This window comes from Dipodomys merriami, unplaced genomic scaffold (assembly GCF_024711535.1).
Source record: "Dipodomys merriami isolate MVZ:Mamm:240054 unplaced genomic scaffold, mDipMer1.0.p SCAF_274, whole genome shotgun sequence".
NCBI lineage: Eukaryota > Metazoa > Chordata > Mammalia > Rodentia > Heteromyidae > Dipodomys > Dipodomys merriami.
Window position 1 is genome coordinate 310,305 of NW_027204204.1, and position 25,450 is coordinate 335,754.

General features: G+C 54.8%; 1 protein-coding gene across 4 annotated transcripts in view; it reads left to right on the forward strand.

Annotated features, from left to right (window-relative positions):
* LOC138837702 (kinase suppressor of Ras 2) overlaps positions 1-25,450 on the forward strand; it is a 200,459-nt gene that overhangs the window by 25,906 nt on the left and 149,103 nt on the right. For all 4 annotated transcript variants that reach the window (XM_070036646.1, XM_070036644.1, XM_070036645.1 and 1 more), the window contains exons 2-3: positions 10,734-10,874; positions 13,026-13,176. In XM_070036646.1, the coding sequence (XP_069892747.1) occupies positions 10,734-10,874; positions 13,026-13,176 (292 nt within the window). The remainder of the gene's footprint in view (positions 1-10,733; positions 10,875-13,025; positions 13,177-25,450) is intronic.

The window sequence follows — 25,450 nt, forward strand, 5'->3', positions numbered from 1 at the left end:
ATGAACTGTCATGCCTGGTTTACTTTGAAGTTTATTTTTCACATAGGGTCTCACAGACTTTTGCCTGGGTTTGCTCGGAGTCAAGACAGTCCTTTCTATCTCCCCCAGTGGCCCCATTTTTGCAAGGGCCACAGCATACTGGACCGTCTTTGACAGCAGAGTTCCGTGGGCGCCCAGAGCATCTGATGGTGTAGCTGCACACTTGTGTCATGGGGAAGTGGGGTGAGGTCAGCAGTGGGCTCACCCCTGTAGGAGGAAGGGCCTTTCTCATACACTTGATCCTTAGTTTCCAGTTCTGTTCCTGCACCTGGTTGCTAAGGAGTGTTTTTGCCTGGCTGAAGTTGTGCAAGTGATTCCATGTGTGTGTGTGTGTGTGTGTGTGTGTGTGTATGTGTGTGTGTGTGTGTGTGTGTGTGTGTGTGCGTGGTGTTTGTTCATTTGCCTTGATTCCAGCAGCCTTGATTTCTTAGGAAGCAATTCTCTCTGCAAGATGAGGGATAAAAAAAAAACAACCAAAAATGTAATCCAGGAGAAAGCTGGACACGCTCAGTAACCAGTTCTCAAAAAAGAAAAGAAAGAAAAAAGCATAAACAAAGTCAAAGTCAAAGTTAATGAGTTTTCAAGTTATTTTTTTTCCCTGACATTTACTTGCAGATGATTCTTAGTGGCTATAAAACAAGTTCATTTAGATACGTTCTCCAGTGTGCTGTCCTGGATATAAATCGTTTCTGTTTGGACATAAAATACGAATGGAAATTATTTGTGCCTTACCATACGTTGACCGCCGTCAGTGCTTCTCTCTTGCAAACACCCTAATGTTTCCTTTCCATATTTCCATTTTTCCCTTCTTGGAAACTAATTATCACTTTAATTTCACCCGACTAGAATCTGCCAGCTCCTACTGGGCATTGCCAGTTAGGTCTTTTTTTTTCTTCTTCTTTTTTTTTTCTAGAAGACCAGCAGTATGTTTGTTTTGAATATTCTTTCCGTAAATTGGTGCTAGTGGAGAAGACGATTATGACAGCAGCGTTACATCCTCTCCTAGCCAGAATAAAGGAAAAATAATCATTACAAATAAAGAAATGAAAAGCGAACGTGGTTTGCCAGTTCCCAAATCCAGACACTTCTGGGAAGGCCATGGCATTCATTTTCCAATTTGCATTCTGTCTCTACACGGTGTAAGGTTACCTCCCTTTCGCCTTGTGCCCTTCCAGGTGTTTGGTATCTTTCCAGAATTTTCCATTCCTATTCCCCCGATTCTCCCTCTGAGCTCTGTGTGGTAATCTCTGTGCGCGTCAGGGCAGGGGGGTGAGTTTCCACTGACGTCAGCGGTGCCCCGTGGCTGGGTCCCCGCTCGGGGTGCTGGCGCAGGGGCCCAGCTGTTTCCTCCTTACCTGGAAACCAGATCTCAGCCGAGCCGCACGCCTCAGTGGCACCCCGGGCGCCTGGACTGAGCACCTGCGCCCCGGTGCTGGGGACAGGCAGCTGGGACTCTGTGGCTAGCTCCTTCCACTAATTGCCCACGGCCACCTAATCTCTGTTTCCCCATTTGCTCACCTCTCCCTGAGGGAGTTGTTCAACCTCTCTGCTCCCCCCTCCCACAGCTCCTTGGGGAGGCCCCAGGGGGGTTTTGGGAGAAGTGCAGAATTTTGGATCTCACCCCCAGACCTCTTGCTGAGTAGATCTGAGACACAGGGGGCCCCACTCAGGGAGGGGCTTTCCCTGGGTCCCTACCATGAGGAGGGAGAGGGCAAAGCAGTGTTCTTCTCATAGAGGCCCCTGCCCACCGAGGGTGAGGATCCCCCAGGGTTGGGGCCGGAGCACCCGTCCTTGCTGCTGCCCCTAGTCTTCTACTTGGTAAATCGAGGAATCAGACCAGAATAGAGAAAGGGAAGCTGCTGGGTTTGTCCAGAAAGCGGGCCGTGCAGTTCCTTCCCTTCCCCTCCAGTCCAGCATCTTGCTATGAATTGGAGACAAGAAGCTCTAAGACTTCTTCTCCAGGCTGGCTTGGAGCCACGATCCTCCAGATCTCAGCCTCCTGCGTAGCTAGGGTTACAGGTGTGAGCCCAGCTGATGTGTTCTAGTTTCTATTTGCTAAACCTGACAAGGTGGGGGTGTCACACTGTCTGCCCCCCTCCGTGTCCCCCCCCCCCCACTGCTGTTAGATATGAATGGATGCCTGGGTCCTTTCCCTTAGCCATGCGCAGTCCCAGCCCCGGCCGGACAGCATGCACAGCTGGTCTCATCTGGTGGTCAGGAAACCTTGGTTTCTATGTGTTCCTTCTTCGTGATTTGTAATCTTTCTTACCGTAATTCTTCTCAAACCAGTGACAAAATGGAACTGAGAGGAAAATAGGACTGGGATGTGTTGGTAGGTGTGTGGGACCGGCTCCTGCTGGTTAGAAACACACCTGGTCGTCAGATCCTCACAGTGACCCCGTGCAAAACACACCACGGTCACACGGGATGCTTCCGGAGGCTCAGAGAGCTTCAGGCACGTGTGCAAGGTCACACAGCTTTTGCTGATTGCGTCTTATGGTTGACTTTGGCCTGTAAGCAAGGAGTGTGAGGCTACTGCTGGAATGTAATTCATGATTTGCACACGCACACACGCGCACACATTTTTACGCAGCCCTTTCTCGAAACTTCTCCAGCCATGTTTTTGTGGGAGACTTCAACATGAAGCACCATTCTCCACAGATTTGGGGTGTGGGGCCTGTTGTATTCATGGGCATCTGCTTGGAGATTTCTGAGGGGCAGATGATATAGCATCCCCCACATCCTCAGATTTCAAAGAAGGGGTGTCACATAGCTCACCTCTTCTCAAACCAGGACCAAGGCCTGCACGGAGCTTAGCTTTAGCTTGTACTGAGGGTGTTTCCCCAGGGGAGAGGCCTGGCTGGCTGGGCCAGGGGATTGCAGGGAGGGGACAGAGGCTGGGATGCAGCCCGGCCTCTACACATGTGGCACAAGGTGTAAAGACTTTCATAAAGTCGGTGTGTAAATGGGGATCAGGGATCAGCAAACACTGGTATAAAGAGCCAGGTGGTAGCTGGCACCCAGGAGTTCAGGCCTGGCATCTGAGTTACTCAGAAGGCTCCGATCTGGGGATTGCGGTTCAAGGCCAGCTCAGGCAGACAAATCAAAGAGATTTGTATGTTGAGTGAACCAGCAAAAAAGCTGTAAGTGAGAGTATAGCTCAAGTGGTAGAGTGCCAGCCTTGAGAGGGGGAAAAATGCCAAGTAATAGTGAAGGGCCTTGAGTTCACGCACCAGAACACACACATACACACACACACACACGTGCAAGCGAGACACATGGTAGTTTAAGTCTTCTAGGTCATTCTCTGTGTCAACTCCCTTAGCTCTGCAGTTGTGGAATAAAAGCCACTACAGAACCTGTGAACAAGCAGCTTGACTGCATCCCAATAAAACTTTATTGACAAACACAAAGGGAGGGCCAGGTTTGGCTTTTGGGCAGCAGCTTTGTGGATGTCTAGCATGGTGGATGTGTTCCTCTCCCCAGACACCAGAGAAGGGGCAAAAAGAAAAAGAAAAAGCTTGGAAAAGTAGAAATCGGTTTGTGAAGAACAGAAACAAAACAAAAACACAACTCTTGAAAGGCTAGGGATAAAAGCCAGAGGAGTTCTGAAAGGAGAGAAGGAGAGAAAGAGAGAAAGAAAAAAGCAAGCGAAAAGATGAAAGAATATAACTACGGAGCCGTTAGTGTTGCTCTTTGGGGAAATGAGAAACATTAATGTATTCCAATTATTTTCTTCCCATCACGCTAGACTTCCAGGCATTTCTGGGCTGGCGTAAGCTAAGGGGGACTTGCTCCCCTGCATTATTCTGCCCTCCAGTTTCCTGTTACCCGGAACAATTTCATTTTCCTGGGGTAGGGGGGTGACGGTGCGTCTCCACAGGTGACACTGGCTCCAGCAAGAAAGCCAGCAGCTCTTCCCAGGGATGGCGATGGCTGTCTCCCACTCGCCTGGAGCCCAGGCCCCTACCTCCCAGCCCAGCCTTCTTCCCATGACTCCATTCAGAGGTGATGCAAGATTTAGCAGGTGGATGTCCCATGGTGGCTGTCAGCCAGGAGGAGGGGGAAATCCTCCTGTGAAAGTCAGCAGGAACCCCGCCTCCCAGGCTTCTTCTAGAAGTTTCTAGAACCTTCCGAAGGTTTACACACACACACACACACACACACACACACACACACACACACACACAGACTTGGGGATGGGAGAGCAGTGTTTGCAGAAGAGCAGGCTCTGTGGGAGGCCGGTCGGCAGAATCTGGAACTGGGGGCTCTATTGAGAGAAGGAAGGCAGCCATGTGCACGGAAGTGGACAGGAAAGGCGCAGGTGTGTGTGCTGCTGTTCTCAGAGGGGACGGGGGTCCCGTGGCCCCCGTGAAGAGCTGACCCGCGGTGGGGGGGGGTTTGAATTGAAATGGGGACAGGGGAGGGCAGGATGTAAGGCTCTGCACCCCACACCGAGGGCCCAAGTCTCATGATTTAAAAATAGCCTCCACTTTCTAACAAAACGTTCCTCGGGGCTGACGCCAAATGTGGAAAATCTCAGCCCTGGGGAGGCCAGAGTCATGGTCCCCGAGGAGCTAACGGAGACCCAAGTGGGGATCTGGGTGGAAAGTTTTCAGGGTGTGGGACCCACAGGGCACAGGGCCTGAGTGTGAAGTCGGCGGAGGCGGGGCAGGGGGCAGAGGTTTGGTGTCGGGGAACCTGGGTTCGAATCCGGCCTCTACTGCTAACCTGCTTGGGAGATGCTGGAGCCTTGGAGCGGGCGGGTTGTGCGTCAGTTTCTGAACCTGTAGCACGGGTGCTATGATACAGTTCTGTTTACTTGTTGTATTTGTATTTTGTGGTGCTGGGATTGAGCCAGGGGCGGACAACACCATCTTGTAAAATACACACAACTTTTTTCTTTGATATTTGGACATTCCCTGGGGTGTGTGTGCGGGGGGGGGGGGGGGGGGGGGGAGCTGGGTTTGAGCTCAGTGCCGCGAGTGCTTCCTTGGTTTTTCCCACTCTACCACTTGATCCACAGCTCAGCTCCTGCGTTTTGGTGGTTCATTGGAGATAAGAGGCTCATGAACTTTCCTGCCTGGGGTTGGCTTTGAACTTCGATCCTCAGATCTCAGCCTCCTGAGTGGCTGGGGTGACAGGGGTGAGCCATGGGCGCCTGGATTTTAACCATTTTTACACACCATCCACCTGGCTTACTTACCCAGGAGTCTCAAGGCTCAGCGTGTAGGTGTAAGATGGAGAAAGTGTGTATGGACTCCAATTCGGGCGCCATTTAAGCTCCGCAGATCCAGAAGCTCCCCTAAAGCCAGCCTGAATGGAAATGTGTGCCGTTGTTTATTTTCTTTCTACCCAGGTTCTAAAACAAAAAACAAACAAAGTTGGGAGTGTCGACAACTTGGACAGAAGTTCGGTGTTCTGCTTGTCAGGGTTTGGGGGTGGGGTGGGGAGGATCTGGCCACCCTCCACGCCCTCTCCCCAATTCCAGATTGTTCTCCAGATCTCATCACTTGGGTGTGAGGAGCCCGGGGCTCCGGGCTGCTGCAGGACAGGGCAGGGCCGGTGGAACTTGCTGGGTCTGCTGCCGGGGGACCTCGTTTAGAGGAGAGCGGAGAAGCCCCCAGCCCCAGGAGCCCCCGGGGCTTGCTCAAGGCCGCACCGGGGCTCGGCCTGTGTGCTTCTAACAAGCTCCCCAGGTACACGTGAGCAGCCAGCTAGCATTAGCCTTGACGCGCACACACATGTGCAGGGTGATGGACAGTCTTGGTCCTGGGCAGTGGCATCTGGGGTTTCCAGGTGACCCCAGGCAGGCCACAGACCCCCTTCCTGTGCCTACGTCTGCCCCTCCGGTTCTTAACTCTTGCATGCACCAGCCAAATCAGCGCACTCATACTGCGACTTGAACTCAGGGCCTCACGGTCTCATTTGGCTTTTTTGCTCAGGGTTGGCACTGTCCCATTGGAGTCCCAGTTTTACGTCTGGCCTTTTGATGGTCCCTTGGAGTGAAAAACTCTTACGGTGTTGAACACAATCCTCCGATCTCAGCCTCCTCCTGAGTAGCTAGGATTGTAAACGTGAGCCACCAGCGCCCTGGCTCAGATAACCTTGCTATAATGCCTGGCACGTAGCAGGTGCTCACGAAAGCTGAGCTGCGGCGACAGCGAAGACAGGTCATTTCACGGTTTATTTAGAATAGCCACATTTAACTGGGGATGTGGTCCTGTTGGCGACATACATTAGTATATGTGAAGGAAAGAAGCCACAAGCAGTCCTGAGCCTTTAACCCAAAGCTAGGGGGCGGGGGCCGGGCTGGGCTGGGGTGCTGCCCGGGTCCCTTCTTCTCACTGGGATTCGTGAGGGCAGGGGAGACGGGAGCCATCTCCCTGCCCTCCCTGGGCAGTGAATTTGCCTGTGGATCTAAACAGGCCGCCAGTCAAATCCTCCTCTCCCCGTCAGGCACCGGGGTGTTGTGACAGTGGTCGCCCTGACAACCGGGGACCGCGCTGGGCCTCCGGCAGTGATTTCATTATCTTCTTGGGGGCTGAGAACCAACCAGAGCCGGCCTTGGCCCTGCTGGGACCTGGGCTTGCCCCGGCCACACCCACTCCCTAAAGGACTTAGGGTTTCTTCCTAGAGCCCCGATGCCCTGTTTCCCTGATGTTGGTTCATGTCAAGACCGGGGAGAATGTATGGAGCGCCGACTGTCTGCCCAGCCAGGCCCTGAAGGCTGGGGGGGAGGGGAGAGGGAGGGGAGACAGGCAGAATTCTTTATCTACGTGGTAGTATTCTTGTTCTCTAGGGCTTGAACTCAAGGCCCTGTGCTCTTGTTGGGCTATTTTTTTGGCTCAAGGCTGGTGTTCTGCCACTTGAGCCACAGCCCCACTTCTGGCTCCCCCTCCCCCCATTCTGTTTTTAATTGCTGATCTAAGAGTCTCACATCCACCCAGTTTCCTGAGTGGCCGGGATGACAGGTGTGTATCCCTGGGCCCGGCTCCCTCTGCTTTTCCGAAGAATCCGGCAGGGCCTCCTGCTTGAGCAAACCCCTAAACACACTGGGTTTGTCTCGGTGAAGAGTCTGAGTGCCAAATTTCCTGTTTCTCATTAGGGATTTCAGACACGGTTATTTTTAGCTCTGTCACATGTCTTGACTTTTTAATTTTTTTTTTTGTTGTTTGTGCTGCTAAATTTATCAACCTGCTAACACAGTACAGTAATAAGGCTGGATTCCAGGCTCAGAGTTGGGCCTGCGGAAATTTTCCATCTGCCGTGGAGGTGCCAGATCGCCCCCCAGTGGGCAGATAGAGAATTGCACCTCAGGTTCCAGGCTGACCCCTCCTTCCCTTCCCCCCCCCCCCCCCCCCGGCCTTTGCAGGAGCCAAGCCCAAGTTTGTGGGGGGGCAAAAGGGAGGAAACCCCTCACTCTGACCCCTAGCAGTGCCGCCAGATGCTGGACCTGGCCAGGACGCCCATCTTCCAGGAGTTCTGTGTCTGTGTGAAGATGGACATTTGTGCCGTGCTGTTCTGCGTGCACTTGAATTGAGGGCGCCCTAGAAATCAAACTCACCACCTTCTGCAGCCCTGCCCCCTGCCTTTGATGGCCCTGCAGCGGAGGGTGGGGGAGAGCGCCTGGGACCAGAGGCCTCGAGTTCAGATCCTGACCCTCGGGCAGGAGCGATCGCTTCTCTGTGGTCACCGTGAAGAATAATCCATGGAACCGTTTTTGTATTTTTTGGAGTCTATTTCTCATGTGGTGATGACAGGGAATATTCCTATTGTGTCGGCAGCGCTGGGGTCAAACCCGTGTAGTTATTTATGCGTTAACAAGAGTTTGCTGGACTTGGGTTAAATCCTGATTTGTCTGGGAGCTGTTCACACCTGTCACCCCAACTACTCAGGAGGCGGAGATCTGAGGATTGTGGTTCAAAGCCAGCCTGGGCAGGAAAGTCTGTGAGACTCTTATCTCCAATTCATCACAGAAAAAGCCAGAAGCGGAGTGGCTTCAGGGGGTCAAGTGCTAGCCTTGAACAAAGGAAAGCTAAGGGGCAGCACCAAGGTCCTGAATTCAAACCCTAGTATTGGTGTGTGCGTGTGCACGTGCGCGCGTGCGCACAAATACCTTATTTTCCACTTAGTACCTTCTGACTTTGAGCCAGATACTTGACTCACCTGGGCCACAGCTCCCTTGTTTACGGCATGGGACAGAAATCATGTATAGCATGGAGTCATGGTGAAGGCTGAATAATAAAAAAGTACCATCAGAGGGGTTGGCTCAGTAAGAACCCCCAGGAATAAACAGTCACAATAACTCCGTGTCCTCAGCCTTGGGGGACTTGGCAGGAATAGCTACCAAGGCAGGCGTAGTGGCTCATGCTTATAATCCCCGCTACAAGGGAGGTAAAGATTGGAGGAAGTTTGAAGCTAGTCCAGATGATGCGTTAACGAGATCCCATCTCAACCAGTAAACGCTGGGCATGGTGGCACCCACCTGTCCTCCCAGCGTGTGTCAAGGATTCAAACGAGGATCAGGGTCAAGATCCTGTCAGAAAAATCATGCAAGCAGGAAAGGGGAGGTGCGTGGCCTCGTGTGCGCAGACACGAAAAATCACCCAACCTAGATTAGGGGAACAAACCCCACAAACCAACCATTCCCCCCACTCGCCACAGACACGCCAGCATTGCTTTTTCTAACATCACCTCCGAGAAGGGAACAGAAAAAAAACCAGGTCAGCTGCAACCTGGCCACCAGAGCGAAGCGGGCGGCGCCCTGTGCCCTGCGCGGCTACACCGGGCGGCCAGGCCGCGCGTCTGCTCTCGGCTCCGTCTGCCGGTGCTTGCTGCCGTCCTGGCGGAGGGGTCGGTGGCTTCCAGGCTTTCTTGCGTATGAACGTGGCAGCTGTGAATTCTTCTAAAAGCCTGGAGCAGCGACGTGAGCTGAGCTCTCCCGACCGGCACACTCGAAGGGAACAGCCACAGACGCATCTGATACACGCTGACATTGTGTGCCGGTCCTGGGACTTGAACCTGGGGCCTGGGCGCTGTCCCTCAGCATTCTCACTCAAGGCTGGTGCTCTTAGCACTTGAGCCAACAGCTCCATTTCTGCTTTTCTTGGTGGTTCATTGGAGAGAAAGAGTCTCGTGGACTTTCCTGGCTTTGAACTGTGATCCTCAGATCTCAGCCTCCTGAGTAGCTGTGACTGCAGGCATGAGTCACCCATGTGCGAGGTGTGTGTGTATTCACACACATGTGAGGTGTGTCTGTCTCTCCACCCCCAGTTCCGCCCCCTGCCTTGTGAAGGCCCCGCTTTACTTCCGACTCAGAATGTAAAAGGGAGGATCGTGGTTCTGGCTGCCCAGGCATAAGTGTGAGACCTTACTGTGAAAAAAAAAAGCACAAGGGCAAAAAAGGGCTGGTGGGATGGATGAAGAGGTAGAGTACCTGCCTAGCAAGTGCAAGGCGCTGAGTTCGAACTCTGGTCCTGCCCAGGAGGGGCTGTTGCTCAGGTGGCTGTTGGTCAGCTGATGGTCGGTCTAGGTTTGGAGGTTCGTCTGGGAATGGCTGTCTCCGGGGATGTGGCCTGGAGCCTCTCCAGCCAGCCCAGTGTGGCCGTGGGGCTGCTGAGACTCGGCGCCTCGGCCGTGTGGTCTCAGCAGGCGCCGTGTTCTCTGGGCCACCTGAGGTGATTTTGAGCTCAGGACTTGCTGGGCAAGTGTTTGTCCTAAGCCCCGGTGTCAGCGGGGGCCGGGTGGCTCCATGCGCTCTCAGGGAATATCTCGTGGCCGCTGGGGTTGGGGGCCCTGACTATAGTTGAAAACGAGGTGTTCTCTGGTTTGCTATCTGTTTGCTGGGTCATTTTTTTTTTTTTTTGGTCAGTTGTGGGGCCTGAACTCAGGACCTGGGCGCTGTCCCTGAGCTTCTTTTGCTCAAGGCTAGCACTCTACCACTTGAGCCACAGCACCACTTCTGCTTCTGGTGTTTTCTGTGTATGTGGTGCTGAAGAATCGAACCCAGGGCTTCATGCATGCTAGGCAAGCGCTCCACCACTAAGCCACAGTCCAAACCCCAGGTCAGTTTTTATGAAGGAGGATCGAGAGATTTAAAAACATCCTTCCATGATTGCATCTTCCGAGTTACTTTTCTTGTTTTAGGTAAAAGTGCTCATGAATGGACACAGTTTCCTTTTTTTTTTTTTTTTTAATCTTGCCATGTTTCCCTCCTCTTCTTTCATTGTTATTTTGCTGGTTTGCCCTGCCACTTAAGCCCTGCCTCTAGTCCTGCATTTTGCTAGTTCATTGGAGTTAAAGTGTAACAGACTTTCCTGCCCAGGCTGGCTCTGAACCCAGATCCTCCTGGTCTCAGCCTCCTGAACAGCTGGGATTACAGGCGTGAGCCTCCAGCACCAGGCCTCTTGCTTCTCACCTGAGTCCCGCAGTGCAAGAGAACCAACTTGGTCCTGTATGCACTCCATGAATCCTTGCCCACGGCAGTGACCTGTGGCTGCATCCGCCTGGAAGCTTCCAGAATGCGAGCCTTTGGGAGATGCAAGCATCCTCATCCTAGGCGGAGGGATGCTCTCACTGAAGCAGAAGCACCTCGTCCCCATCCGGGGCTGCCGGGGCTGGGGCGGGCAGGTTTCCTCCCTCTGGGCCTGACGTCAGTGCCTCTGAGCAGGGCCTTGTTGCTGTCTCCTCAGAGCAAGCTGGTCAAGTACTTCAGCCGGCAGCTGTCCTGCAAGAAGAAGGTGGCGTTGCAGGAGCGCAACGCTGAACTCGATGGCTTCCCCCAGCTCCGGCACTGGTTCCGGATCGTGGATGTCCGCAAGGAAGTTGTGGAGGTGACCAGAGGCCGCCCTGCTCCCTCCCCTCTCCGCTCTTCCCCTCGCCTTTCCTCCCTCTCCTCCCCCAGAACCCAGCACCCACCTGCTCCATTCCTCCCCTGGTCCAGCACTGTCCCTAGTACATAATAGGTCCTCAATTAATGTGCCCAGGATCTCTGAAGTTCCTGGACAGGCTGGCTGAGGGCATGGCTTCAGAGTCAGCTAGAAAACCTTCCAGCCCTCATACTTAATGGAGTCACTCTAGCCAAGTAATTTCCCTCAGTCCAGGGCTGTCCATGGAGACTTGGTTCCCAGTGGGAATTCTTCTTCATCCGTGTTCTTGGCTCCATCTGCCACGTGGGACACTTGAATTGTGGCTGAGGATTGCATTTTGTGGGAAGTGGCTGCCATATTGAATCGCAGGGTCAGAGCCGTGGTCTTCCCATGTGGTAGCCACAGGGAGCGTGGTCCTCCCTTTCTCTCACTGGCTTGGCCTGATCCACAGAGAATGTCCAGCTCATTGTCTGGCAGACAGGCTTCATTCAGCCTGTTGTGGAAAGCCTTGGGAATGGCAGGTGATTTTCCAATGGCAAAGCCAAACCAGAGCATCTGGCTAGTGTCCCCCTTCAGGCTGGGTGTCCCCACTCCAGGCTGAGCCACACTCTCCATGGCCCTGACCCAGTGGAGCCAAGCTCTCTCTGTAAAACCAGAGTCATTGTTGAACCCCCCTCCCCGTCCAGTCACTTTACAGAGGCTTTACAGGGAGAATTTCAGGTGTAGAATCATCCACACCTTTTTTTTTGTCTACCTTTTGAGTAGACAATTATCTCCCACCCTTCTTCCCTCCCTACCTCCCTTTCCCCTCCCCCATTCCTTCTCAATTTAATGTGGAATTAATGTGCATCTAATGTGGATCTTGTATTTCAATGATCTTACATTTAATACAGATCTTGTGTTTTCCTGTAATGTACAGATATGGCCACAAGAGGGCAGAAGTATCCTGGGATCCTGCCCTAGCTTAGAATCCATTCCTCCAATTTAACGTGGGAATCTGTATTTTCCTGTAATGTACAGATATGGCCACGAGAGGGCAGAAGGATCCTGGAATCCTACCCTAGCCTAGACTCCATTCCCTCCAATGTGATGTGGGAATCTGTATTTTACTGTAATACTCAGACATGGCCGCAAGAGGGCAGGAGAACTCCATATTATCACCCTAGCTTAGAAGCCAACCCTTCAATTTAATGTCTGTGTTTTGCCGTAATACTAAGGCATAGCCACAAGAGGGCAGGAGAACGCCACACTATCACCCTAGCTTAGCCTCCCTCCAATTTGATGTGTTTTGCTGTAATACAAGGCACAGCCACAAGAGGGCAGAACTCCACGCTATCACCCTGGCCTAGTCCATCCTTCCCATTTTGTGTGTGTGTGTGTGTGTGTGTGTGTGTGTGTGTTGCGTTTTGCTGTAATACTCAGGCACGACCACAAGAAGGCAGGAGACCTCCATGATATCACCTAGCCCAGGATCATGTTGACTTAGTTTAAATGACAATGATTTTTTTTGACATCATTACCAGTGATTGCTCTTGTGTATGTGTGCGCGCGCGCGTGTGCACACGTGTGCACTAGTCCTTAGACCAGGGCCTGGGCAGTGTCCCTGAACTCCTTTTGCTCAAGGCTAGTACTCTGCCACTTGAGCCACTTCCAGCTTTCTTTGTGATGAATTGGAGATGAGTCTCACGGATGTTTATGACCAGGCTGGCTTTGAACCTCCCACCCTCAGATCTCAGCCTCCTGAGTAGCTAGGATTACAGGTGTTGAGCCACAGGCGCTCCGGTCCATTGATTGCTCTTATATGCATATATAGATACATCTGTGTTTGACAAATCTGCAGGGTTTGGGGCAGGAGCGGCGAAGCCACAGTTCCTCCACGTTGCTGGCTGGAGCCCTGCGTATCTGTTCCTACCTTGGCTGTCCAGAGGCATCCTTTTCCCTACTGTGTACTATTCCCTAGCCCTGCCACATGGCCCTGGATGCCGAGTTGTGTCTCCAGGTGCTCAAGGGTCAACACTAGCACAGAGTGTGCACCTAGCAACCGCCCCTGGTGACTGCCCACAGGGACCTCGTGGCCCAGGCCCAGTGACTCTCCTTCTCCATGCCCTCCCCTAGGAGATCTGCCCCGGGCAGCTGAGCCTGGAAGACCTGCTGGAGATGACGGATGAGCAGGTGTGTGAGACGGTGGAGAAGTTTGGGGCTAACCCCGAGGAGTGTGCCCGGCTCAACGCCTCCCTGTCCTGCCTGCGGGCCGTGCACTTGTCAGGTGAGCAGGGGGGGCTGGGCAGCCTGGGGGGGAAGGTGGGTGCGGGGATGGGGGAGGGTGGATCTTGAGAGGGGTGGTGGTTTCTGGGTCCTGGTGTGGGGGAGCAGGACCCCAGATCTGAGATCTGGGCAGGGTCTACGTTCTGGAGTGCCGTCTGGACTTCCGTTTTGCCAGTTCTGGGGGTTTGACTCAGGGCCTAGCGCTTGTCTTTTTCACTTATTGCTGGTATTCTGCCGCTTGCGCCACACTTCCTGCCCAGCTTTTTGCTCTTTAATTGGAGATGGAGCGCGCAGGTCCTGGGGCTGACTCAGGTGCTGGGCCCTGTCCTCGAGCTTTTTTTTTTCTTAAGGCCACAGCTCCCTTCCAGCTTTTTGGTGATTGATTAATTGCTGTCGTGGTTGGCTTTGAATCGCAGTTCTCAGATCCCAGCAATCCCTTGTACACTCATGCACATGTGCGCATCCCGTGTGCACGCCCAGGTCCGCGCACACCCCCCCATGCACGCCCATGTCCACGCGCACCCCCCCCCCGCGTGCACGCCCATGTCCACGCGCACACCCCCCCCCGCGTGCACGCCCATGTCCGCGCGCACACCCCCCCCGCGTGCACGCCCATGTCCGCGCGCACACCCCCCCGCGTGCACGCCCATGTCCGTGCACACACCCCCTGTGCACGCCCATGTCCACGCGCACACCCCCCCGCGTGCACGCCCATGTCCACGCGCACACCCCCCCCGCGTGCACGCCCATGTCCGCGCGCACACCCCCCCGTGCACGCCCATGTCCGCGCGCACACCCCCCCGCGTGCACGCCCATGTCCGTGCACACCCCCCCGTGCACGCCCATGTCCACGCGCACACCCCCACGTGCACGCACACCCCCCGTGCACGCCCATGTCCACGCGCACACCCCCACGTGCACGCACACACCCCGCGTGCACGCCCATGTCCACGCGCACCCCCCCCCCCGCGTGCACGCCCAGGTCCGCGCACCCCCCCCCCGCATGCACGCCCATGTCCACGCGCACACACCCCCCCGCGTGCACGCCCATGTCCGCGCGCACACCCCCCCTCGCGTGCACGCCCATGTCCGTGCACACCCCCCCGCGTGCACGCCCATGTCCACGCGCACCCCCCCATGTGCACGCACACACCCCGCGTGCACGCCCATGTCCACGCGCACACCCCCCCGCGTGCACGCCCATGTCCGAGCACACCCCCCCGTGTGCATGCCCATGTCCACGCGCACACACCCCCCGCGTGCACGCCCATGTCCGCGCGCACACCCCCCCCTCGCGTGCACGCCCATGTCCGTGCACACCCCCCCGCGTGCACGCCCATGTCCGAGCACACCCCCCCCCGCGTGCACGCCCATGTCCACGCGCACCCCCGTGCACGCACACACCCCACGTGCACGCCCATGTCCACGCGCACCCCCCCATGTGCACGCACACACCCCGCGTGCACGCCCATGTCCACGCGCACACCCCCCCGCGTGCACGCCCATGTCCGAGCACACCCCCCCCCGCGTGCACGCCCAGGTCCGCGCACACCCCCCCCCCCCGCGTGCACGCCCAGGTCCGCGCACACCCCCCCGCGTGCACGCCCATGTCCGAGCACACCCCCCCCCCGTGTGCATGCCCATGTCCGCGCACACACCCCCCGTGTGCACGCCCAGGTCCGCGCACACACACCCCCGTGTGCACGCCCAGGTCCGCGCACACACACCCCCGTGTGCACGCCCAGGTCCACGCGCACACCCCCCCGTGTGCACGCCCATGTCCACGCGCACACACCCCCGCGTGCACGCCCATGTCCACGCGCACCCCCCCTCGTGTGCACGCCCAGGTCCGCGCACACACACCCCCGCGTGCACGCCCAGGTCCGCGCACACACACCCCCGCGTGCACGCCCAGGTCCGCGCACACACCCCCCCGCGTGCACGCCCAGGTCCGCGCACACACACCCCCGCGTGCACGCCCAGGTCCGCGCACGCGGCCCCGCGGCCCCCACGCTGGTCAGCCCGGCCGTCCCGGGCTCCTGGGTGGCCCCTCGGCCCGGCCCGCTTCTCCCCGGCGCTGCTTCGCTCTGACGACAGAGCCGGGCGGCGCTTCGGTCTCTTGGGGCCTCTCCCGGCTCCTGCAGACCTGGCTGACCCCTGACCCTCAACCCCTGACCCTCGAGCCCTGAGTGTCACACAGGACACTGATCCAGACGAGCTGACCTCTGACCCTTGACCCCTGAGTGTCACACAAGACACCATTCCAGGTGTGCCCCGGCCTCCCCTGCTCCTTTGGCCCAGCCAGGCGCTCCTGCAGGGCCTAGGGTGACAGCGGGATCGCGACCCCACGGCGCAGGCGCAGGCCCCGCCCCCCATGGCTCGGGGGGGGGGAGCGAAGCCTGGAGAGCGCGGTGTGCTCCTGCGCATGCGCGTGGCGTGCGCGTGGCCGCTATCCACCAGGGGGCGCCCCGCCTTTCTGGAAGCTTCCACCTGGGACCCGGCTGGGGGCGTGGAATCGCCTGACTTTCACCTTAACTAACCGTGTGGCCCGAACTCTGGAGTAAAACCCGGCCTTGCTCCTGGGGGCCTCGCCGTCCCTGGGGCTCCGAGCGGCCCGGGCCGGGCGACGGTCACCCGGGGCCGGGAAGGGGCCACGCAGGGGAGGGGCGCGGGGGGTGGGACGAGGGTCCCCCCCGTGAACCCCGAGCCCCCCGTGAACCCCGACCCCCCCGTGAACCCCGACCCCCCCGTGAACCCTGACCCCCCATCCCCCCCAATCCGAGGCGCGCGGTGACACCCACCCGGAGCCACAGACGCCAGGGCCAGGCGTGGCAGCGCACACCTACAGTCCCCGCGCCGCGGGCGGCAGAGACGGGAGGATCGCGGCTCGAGGCCGGCCCGGGAGCACCGTCCCGAGGCCCTGCCCGCCAGCCCTGGGACCCGCGTCCTGGGGAGGCGGAGCTGGCGAGGACGGTAGCCCGGTGCCGCAGCCCCTGGCCGGCCGGGGCGGGAGGCCGCGTGGACGTGGCCCGAGGCCCTGGCGCCCGACCCGGCCGCCCCGCGCCGCTTGCCCCCGGGCGCCCGGCCCCTTCCCCGGGAAGCTGGGGGCGTGGGGGGCGCGCCGCGGCCCTCTTCTGTCATCCACTTTCCTAACCCTTCCCTCCCACCCCCTCCCCCGGAGCTGACTTTCTCCTCTGTTTTCCTTCTTTCGCGACAGCAGTTAGGGGGGAAGGAGCCGTAGGAATGACAGTACTGTAGCAGGGATAACAATAACCATAATAAGAATGGTAACAGACCCACACAGCGCCCTGACTTCTGGAATCACGTTTGTGGCTGGAATTCCAGCTGTCTCTTTGGAGGAATCTGTTGCGAGCTAATAGCTTAGCTTTTTGTTTTTTTTTTTTTAATGTTGTTTTTCCCTCTCCCCGAGCCTTGCCTCAAAGGCTCCAGAGCTGAGAGAATTCTGACAACATCTTTTTAATCATCTGAAGGAGACAGGCGTCCCTAGGACGCAGCACATTCCCCCCTTTTCTCCCTCTTTTCTCTTCGGGCTCTGTTCCATTCTAGGGGTGGAGGTTCCTGGCACCCAGGCTTAGTGAGCGCAGGAAAGAAACGGCCTCATTTCTGAGCAGGTTCCTTCAACAGCCCTGGGGAAATACAGCCGGGAGAGAGAGTGAATGGCCCGATCTTCTCACGGGGTGCTTACCGGGTGCATGGCCCCCTTCCCTCCTCCCCGGCCGCCCTTCCCACCCCTCAGGTGAGGCCTCGCAGAGCTCTGGCTGGGGAAAGGCACCAACCTGTGACCGCCCGATGGTCAGGCCGCCCTGAGTTCCAGCGCCATCCGCGGCCCCAGTCAGCTGCCCCCCCAGCTTGCCTAATAACACAGGGTCTGAGGTCAGGAAAAGTTGCTCAACCTCTCTGGTCCTGCAAATCCTCTCTACAAAATAGTGATACTCTTACCAGCTTATGATGTTTGTTTATTTTACCAGTCCTGGGTCCTGGGCACTGTCCCTGGGCTGCTTTTGCTCAAGGCTAGCGCTCTACCACTTGAGCCACAGCACCACTTCTGGCTTTTTCTGTGTATATGGTACTGAGGAATCAAACCTAGGGCTTCATGCATGCTAGGCAAGCACTCTACCATTGAGCCACATTCCCAGCCCTTAGATATTTTTAATGACAATATAATGCCTCCTAATTAAAGAAACATACAACAACCACAACAACAATAACAATACCATGTGGTGCTGATGGACCGTTTCCTCCGTGCCAGGCACTTGGTCACGCGCGTACCCCCCTCGGTGCCCTCGCTCGGCAGTCACGCCTCTTCTTGATTCTCCACAGAGAACCCAAGCTGAGCCACTGTCTCAGGCCCGCACCTGCTCACCAACTGGGTGGGTGGTCTCCAGTGTCTGGGCCTTAAGCTCTGGCCCATCCCAGTTTGGTTTGAGGTAATTTGGAGATAGATGTGGCCACCAGGCAGAGCTCCAGCACTTTCTGGCCAGGGGAGAGAGAGGCCCCTTGTTGCTGTGGTGCTGGCGGTGGCTGGGCCCTGCACCTCCCCGAGCAGATGCACCTCTTCCTTCTTCTCCAAAGGGCAGTCTGTCCTCCCGCCCCTGCCCCTGGCTCATCACGGCTTGGAATCGAGGAGCATCCAGGGCCACTGAGAACCAATTTGTAAAAAAGAGAGGGAGCAAGCTGATGGCTCACGCCTGGAATCCTAGTTCCTCAGGAGGATCATGGTTCAAAGCCAGCCCAGGCAGGAAAGTTCATGAGACTCTTATCTCCAATTAACTACTACAAAGAGGGAAATGGTGTTGTGGTTCAGATTGGAAGAGTGTGAGTATAAAAGCTCAGAGACAGTGCCCAGGTCCTGACTTCAAGCCCCAGGACCAGGAGAGAGACACAGAGACAGAGACACAGAGAGAGACAGAGGCAGAGACAGAGAGAGACAGCACGTATTTGCAAGCAAGTGCAAATACAGGGGGACTGTAGCTGTGCACGTGTGTGCTTGTATACTAACACTTGCCTCTGCTAAGGCCAGCCAGCGCCCCCTGGAGGTCACCTTCCAGACTTGAGGTGTCTCTCCTCATCATTTTCTGAATAGTTTGAGAGTAGAGGGCTTGACCCTTCCTTTAGAAGATGCACATATTATTTTTTCTTTTGTTTGTCTGTCTAGTGGGGTGTTTTTTCCTGCCCTGGCCTTTCAAAAATCTCCTCCCCCCTCCTCTCCAGTGCCAGTAGCCTGTCCCTGCCCAGTGCAGCAAGGCAGTGGGAGCAAGGGTCCCAGGACAGGATGAGGCCGCACCCTGGCCGAGGCTGCAGGCCAGCAGGGCAAGCGTCTTCCCTGGAGGTGCAGCGGGCTCCGGCAGCAGACGGCTGGGCAGAGGTGGAACGAGACTGTGTCAGGTTGTGGCTGTCCATAGCACAGGTCAGCAGGAAGGGATGGATTTACTCACTCATCCTCCCGACTCCCTCCCTCTCCCTTTCTAGTGATGATCTAGCAAAACGATCCTTAACTATAGTCTTCCACCTGCTTCCTTTCTAATTTTCTTCCTTTTGCTCCATTCATCCATCCATCTCCGTTTGTCCTTCTTTCTGTCCACCCATCCATCCACTCACCTATCTGTCCACCCACCCATCTATCCATCCATCCATCCATGCATCCATCCATCTATCCATTCATCTACTCATCCATATATCCATCCATCCATCCACCTATCCATTCATCTACTCATCCATATATCCATCCATATATCCATCCATCCATCTACCCATCCATATATCTAACCATCCATCCATGCATCCATCCATCTATCCATTCATCTACTCATCTATATATCCATCCATCCATCCACCGATCCATATATTTAACCATCCAACCATACATGCATCCATCTATGCATCATCATCCATCCAGTCACACATCCACCCATCCAGCTATACATGCACCCTTCCATCCATTCCCCCATCCATCCACCCACCTCGTTCTTTTAGCCATGTCAGGACAGCTTCACCATAAGGGTGTCCTACAGGAAACTGGCCACGTGTCTCTTTATTCACCCACTCAGCTGTCTCCCCATCCATCTCCTAGCTAGGCTCTCAGCCCCTCCTGTATAATAGGTACTCTACCAGATGCTGCAGACTTGGCAGTGCTGGGCCAGGACCCTGCCTATGGGTGATGGACCATCCAATAAAGAAATGTGCTGATGTGAGAATCTGATGAATCCTGGGAGGAAGGGTATGGGAGCCATCTAGCTAGGGAAGTTGGAGAAGATCTTTCTAGGAAATAGAACGGCTATGTGGACTGCAGAGGGGAAGGATGGGGTGGAAAGCACTCTCTAGACTGGGGAAATTATGTAAAAAGAAAAAGTATCCTTCCCTTAGGAAATTGGCTAACTTATTTGTGGCCAGGGCAACGACTAGATCTATGTACCCATCTGTCAATCATCTATGCAGATGTCCAACTGTGGCCCTGTCTGCCCAACCATGGATCCATATCCTCCCATTCATGTGTCAGTCACCCATCTATCACACGACCACACACAGCCCACACGCAGCCCACACACCCATCTCTCCCTCCACAGACATCCGTGAAGGCCTCTTGCAGGGCAGGCTCTGGATAGTGAGGTGAATCAGAGACACATCCCTCTTCCCTTTCTTGATCTCTTAGCACAGCCTATAATCATAGACCACTCCTTTTGGGGGGACATTCTCCTCTCTGAACTTCTCAGGAAGCACACTGCCCTGCTGGTTCTCTTGCCTCTAGTCACTCATTGGGTCTATCGCTTGCATCTTAAACTTCATGTGTCTGGGGTGGGACCGCTCCTCTTCCTCTGAAATTGTCCTCGTTTTAGTAAGTGTTGGTGCCTTCTCTCTGGTTGCAAGTCGTGCACATTTCAGTCCAGCGCCCATGATGCCTCATACATCCCGGTGCTGTTAATGCTGTTTTCAGAACAGCCTCTTTCAGCACTCTTCTTGCAACTACGACCCTGGCCTCCCCTCTGGTGTCCTTGTTCCATGTTGTCTCCCTCCAAGGCCTTCTGTGTGGAGCCAGAGTGAGCTCTCAAAATCCCGACTCAAGTCATACACGTCCCCTGTTAAAAGCCCTCTGTCCCCCGGGGCCTGATCCACCCCTGGACCTCACTGGCTTCATTCAGCTCCTTACAGTTTTGTTTATTTCCCGTTTTCTTTTGCAGTTCTTGTGTGCTTTTCTCATCTCCGGACCCCTGTTTATCCTGCACTCTCTGGAGCGTGACACTCCATCCTTTTCTTCCTCCCTAGCTGTCACCTGTTGAATGTATTATATAGCGAACGCATATTTAGGCTTAAATGTTCATTTTGTTGAAAAGTCTTCCTGTTTCTGCCACTCCCCACCCATCACAGCCCAAAATAACACCCAGAATCCCTTGCTCATTTGATTGGTAGCACATGTCCCAGGTTTTCATTGCGTGTTTATTTCCCATCTGTGTCATCACGCTGTAGCTTCTTTGAGATGAAAGATGGTATCCATTTGATTACCATTGTGTTCTGATGACCCCCCCTCGATCCTGACTCTGTTAACATTTGTTAAAATAAAACAAGAATGTTCCCAGGCATCTTCTTGTCTTTAGGGATATTGTCTGTCCACATAAAAATACACTAGGTAAGAAGTGGAATAAAAACCACTCAGCAACAGTAAAAGACACAGCTGAGTAAACTTGGGCCCAATGCTGTGGACAGACCATTGTGCACATGGGGAGACTGAGGCACAGGGAGGTGACGTCACTTGTCTGAAGTCTCCCAGAAAGAGTGGCCAGGTATCTAAGTCTAGTACCGACTTGTCTCCTGCTCCTGTCCCTTAATCTTGACTCAAAGGATCCCAGTCACCTAACACAGCTTTGAGAGGGGTCTGGCCTGAGGACCAGAGTTTAGTTGCTTTGCGATAGGGAGGTCGACCAGATGTTCCCATGTGAGCTTCTGGCCTTGGCGTCTTCTAAAAGGTCTTGAAGACTGGCAGAGCCTAGATGATATTTTATACTGACTCCATCACCGCAGATCTGAAGAGCTGTTGAGCTGAGCTTCTGGGTAGGGGGAAGGGAGGGTCCAGGGTGGGGGGCCTTTGGTGCTGGGAGTGGGGTGGGGGTGGGATGGTGACCTTGGCCTCTGCCTCAAGTCTTCCTCTTTCTGTCTATCCTTCCTTGGCCAGGACTTACAGCCAGAGCTTGCTTTTTCAAATTGATTTCAAAGATAACGATCTGATTTAGTGATTTATCTGATTAAGCTTAAATGTATTATTACATACTTAAACATATTCCAGTGAGCTCAGAAAACGAACCACACGACTGTCCTGGGCTACATTTCCGGGACCCACTGGAGCAAGTTCAAGAAGAGCATAATCTACTTAGAGGAAAACAGAACCAGGCTCTAATCCAATCAGCATCCGAGTTAGGCAGAGCACCCCTCCCCGCCGCCCGTGACCTTGTGCTCGCAGACCAGCCTCTGGAGCCTAGAAGGGGCCGAGGGGTCTGTGTTCAGAGTTTCCAAGGTCAGCTAGACCCAGATGCTCCTCTTCTCCCTCCCTGCTGAGCTGGGTCTTGGGGAGTCTTAGATGTCTCAATTTATTTGTTTTTCAAGTAACATTTATTTCTCTTTGGGACATTAAAATCATTTATAACCCACAAAAATTTGGAAAACAGAAACGAATATATATATATATATATATATATATATATATATATCCCATCAATTATGATCATGCCTATCTTCACATCTTAATGTGAGCTATTTCACATGAAGTATTTCAGTATTTAAAAGTGCTTTCAAAATCACCCAAGGAAGATACAATTACATTTTAATTATAATAATTTCCTGGCTTCTTTCCCCCCTCCATATCCATTTTTAACAAAAGAGAAATGATATTAAGATGAGATAGCTTGTCTCGTACCCTTTTCTCCTTGGCTTCATTTATTTATTTTAGCCGAGTTGTTAATTAGTTTTCTGAAAATCACTGGTGACACCTCATTTCTTCCTGCAAATATGGCAGTTTTGTGCGGCTGTTGTTCAGGGTTCTGTTGTGATTTTTTTTGTCTTTTCTTCTGTTGTCTCTTGAGTGATTGTTTCTACACATATTAATGTGTCATCCTCGTGTGGCCCAAGGTGTGCTCGGTGGTAGTAGATTTTCATGTGGCACCCAGGGTACGTGCTGGACCTAGAAGGTAGAGTTGATGTTTGCAGAAGGGGAGAGAAGGGGTCTGGCTGCCTGGTTGGGCACCTCTGGCCTTGGATGGCTGTGGTGTAGGAGCTTGCTCCATGGCCGCTTTGTCTGGCTTTCTACCCTGACATGAGCTCACAGGCTGCCACCACCAGGGAGTTTCCCAGCATGCTTCCTGTCTACACCTCCTCCCTTCCCCTCCCTCATCCCTGTGGGTCGTTCGATGCTCACCATCCTGTCTTCAGTGTGGGCTGGCATCCGGGGAGCTGGGGTGTGGTGGGGGAGATGGATGGGCAGTGGTCAATGGTGTGCCCCGGGGTCCCCCTTGGGCCCCCTTTGTCCCGGGACTTGCCCTTCCTTGTCAGCCCTTGATAGCATTCATTTCTCCTCCTGCAGCTACAGAACACATTCGCCGGCTTCACAGGCTGGCCTGTAAGCACACCTCACCCCAGGAAAGCAACCCCGGTGTGCACACATTTATCAACTGCATCTCAGGGGCCGGCCGCTGGGCCCCATGTGTGTCCTGTGCCCCCCAAGCACCTCAACTTGCTACCGCAGCACGTGGTGGTACCACAGTCCGGGGAGGCTGCCATTTTCCCAGATTACAGACAAGGGAGCGCAGACACAGAGTGGCCAAGCACCTTGCTTCAGGCCACGCAGCCAAGAACTGACCCACAGGCCTGGCTGATAACCATCGGCCCCATACTGGCTCAAGCGAGGCTTTGCTTCCCACGTGAGGAAGCTGCCAGAAGCCAGGTGGGGACCTGGGGTTTTGGCCCGTCACTAGTTTGACCCCGGAGGTCACTCTTTAATGCCAATGCCGGCCAGCTTTGGCTCTGAGGGGCACTGTGGACGGGCTGGAAGGCGGGGGAGGCCCTGTCTCTGAAGGGACCCATTGTCCTAGGTTCCAAGGTCCAGCCCAGGTCTTGTGGGTAGAGGTTTCCAGCCATTAATACTGAGGGCTGTGATTATGATTCTGAGATTGGGGTAGGGGTGGGAGTAGTCCTTTGTTTAGAGACAGTGTCTCACTCCGTAATCCGGGACAGCTTCCAACTCTGGATCTTCCTTCTTCAGCCTCACATTCCCCTCCCAGGGCTGAGATTACAGGCATGCGCCTCCACACCGGACCGGAGGTCCTCTCTTTAGGGAGTGGTGAACCTGCTGTGGTCCTGTAACTCTATCTAAGCTGAAATGTATATTGAGGATATGAGACGTAGGAGCCCTGCCAGCCCCCTCCCCCTTCTCTCCATTTATTGAGTCATTAATTAGAACCATCTAATTCCCCATATCGTTTCGTTATGGGGATGCGGGGGAGGGTGATTGAAAGAGAGAAAGTCAGATCATTATCTCCTGCCACACTCAGAGCCTAATGGAGTTTTGCTAGAATGGTTTCGAAATTCAGATGTGAAGAGACAGCTTATCTTCAGGGACTTCTCGTCAGCAAACTTCCTCTGCCAGGGGACAGAGCCTTGTTGTGGAAAGGCTGGGCAGGGCCCCCAGTGGCCTGTGGCAACTTTCTCGTGAACAAGAGCTGCAGTTGGTTCAACTCTGACTTCCGGGATTCTGAACAAAGTCTAGCAGAAGGATGTTGGCTCTTCAGCCTGGGCCTTTGAAGTTCTCTGAGTAGCTCCAGGCTCAAACTTGTGCTCTGTCGGAGCTGACAGGCGGTGGGCAGACCTGCATGCTCTTCCCTCAGCCTCCCTGCCATGTCTGCAAAGTGATGACAGTCACCCTGCTTCAGGGGGGGATGTGAGTGAACTAACGTAATGCTGGACATGTAATCTCAACCACATGGGAGTCAGAGCTAGGAGGCTTGGGGTCTGAGGCTGGTCTGGGCAAAAGCGTTTGAGATTTATCTGCAAAGCAAACTAAAAACTAAAGGACTAGGATGTGGTTCAAGTGGTAGAGCCCGTGACTAGCAAGCACAAGGCCCTGAGTTAAAGCCCCAGTCGGTATCCCACAAAAAGATAAAACAATGTTTTTAGGACTCAGCCCTGCTCCTTGACTCCAGGCAGTGTTCAGTGTTGAAAGCTGTCACTTTCTCCATCTCTTTGCGGGGCACTGAGAATCCAGGGGCAACTTTACCCGCACAGAACATGCAAGTTTGTGACGTACAAGCTGGTGTGAGGAAGATGTCTGTGAGCCAGGTTCTGGTGGCCCATGCCTGCCATCCTAGCTGTTTGGATAGCATGTTGAGACCACCTTCTTAACCCACAGCCAGGTGCAGTGACACATACCTGTCATCCCAGCCGTGTGAGACGCTGAGATTGGGAGGATCATAGGACTAGGCCAGCCAGGGACGCAACTTGCCAAGACTCCATCTTGGTGGAGAGCAGCTGGATGCAGAAGTGTGTGCGGCTGTGAGCTCAGAGACAACAGGGACCTTGAGTGTAAGCTGATCGCGGCTCAGGTGCTCAACCAGTGAAAACCTGGCCTGGAGGTGTGGCTTGGGGGTATCACACCAGCCTAGTAAGAGCGAGGTTCTGAGTTCACATCCCCAGTACTACCCCTTCTCCCCGAAAAAGAGCAATACCTCTTGTGCTCCTTGGGCTCCAGGCTCAGAGCTACTTATTGGGTCATTGCTTCAGTTATGAGTGTGTGACAAGCACTTGGACCTTAGGCATGATGGAAGCAGCCGTTGTGTTTTGCTTATAGATTCTGAGCTCTTGGGAGAAACACAGAGGCTTGGTTTGACCAGCTCCACTATGGCTGGGGTGTGAATCGCCACGCATGTGACAGGATAGCAGCAGCACAACTAAAAATGCAGGAGGCGTGGCTTCATGCTCCGGAGGCGTGGCTTCACCCCCAGGAGGTGGCGCTTCACCCAAGGAGGCATGGATTCAACCCCAGGAGGTGTGGTTTCACCCTTAGGAGTCAGGGCTTTACCCTCAGGTGGCAAGGCTTAATCCTCAGGAGGCGTGGCTTCATCATCAGGAGGCGGGGCTTCATCTTCAGGAGGCGGGGCTTCACCTTCAGGAGGTGTGGTTTTAGTCTCAGGAGGCGGGGCTTCATCCTCAGGAAGTGGGGCTTCACCTTCAGGAGGTGTGGTTTTAGTCCCAGGAGGTGGGGCTTGATCCTCAGGAGG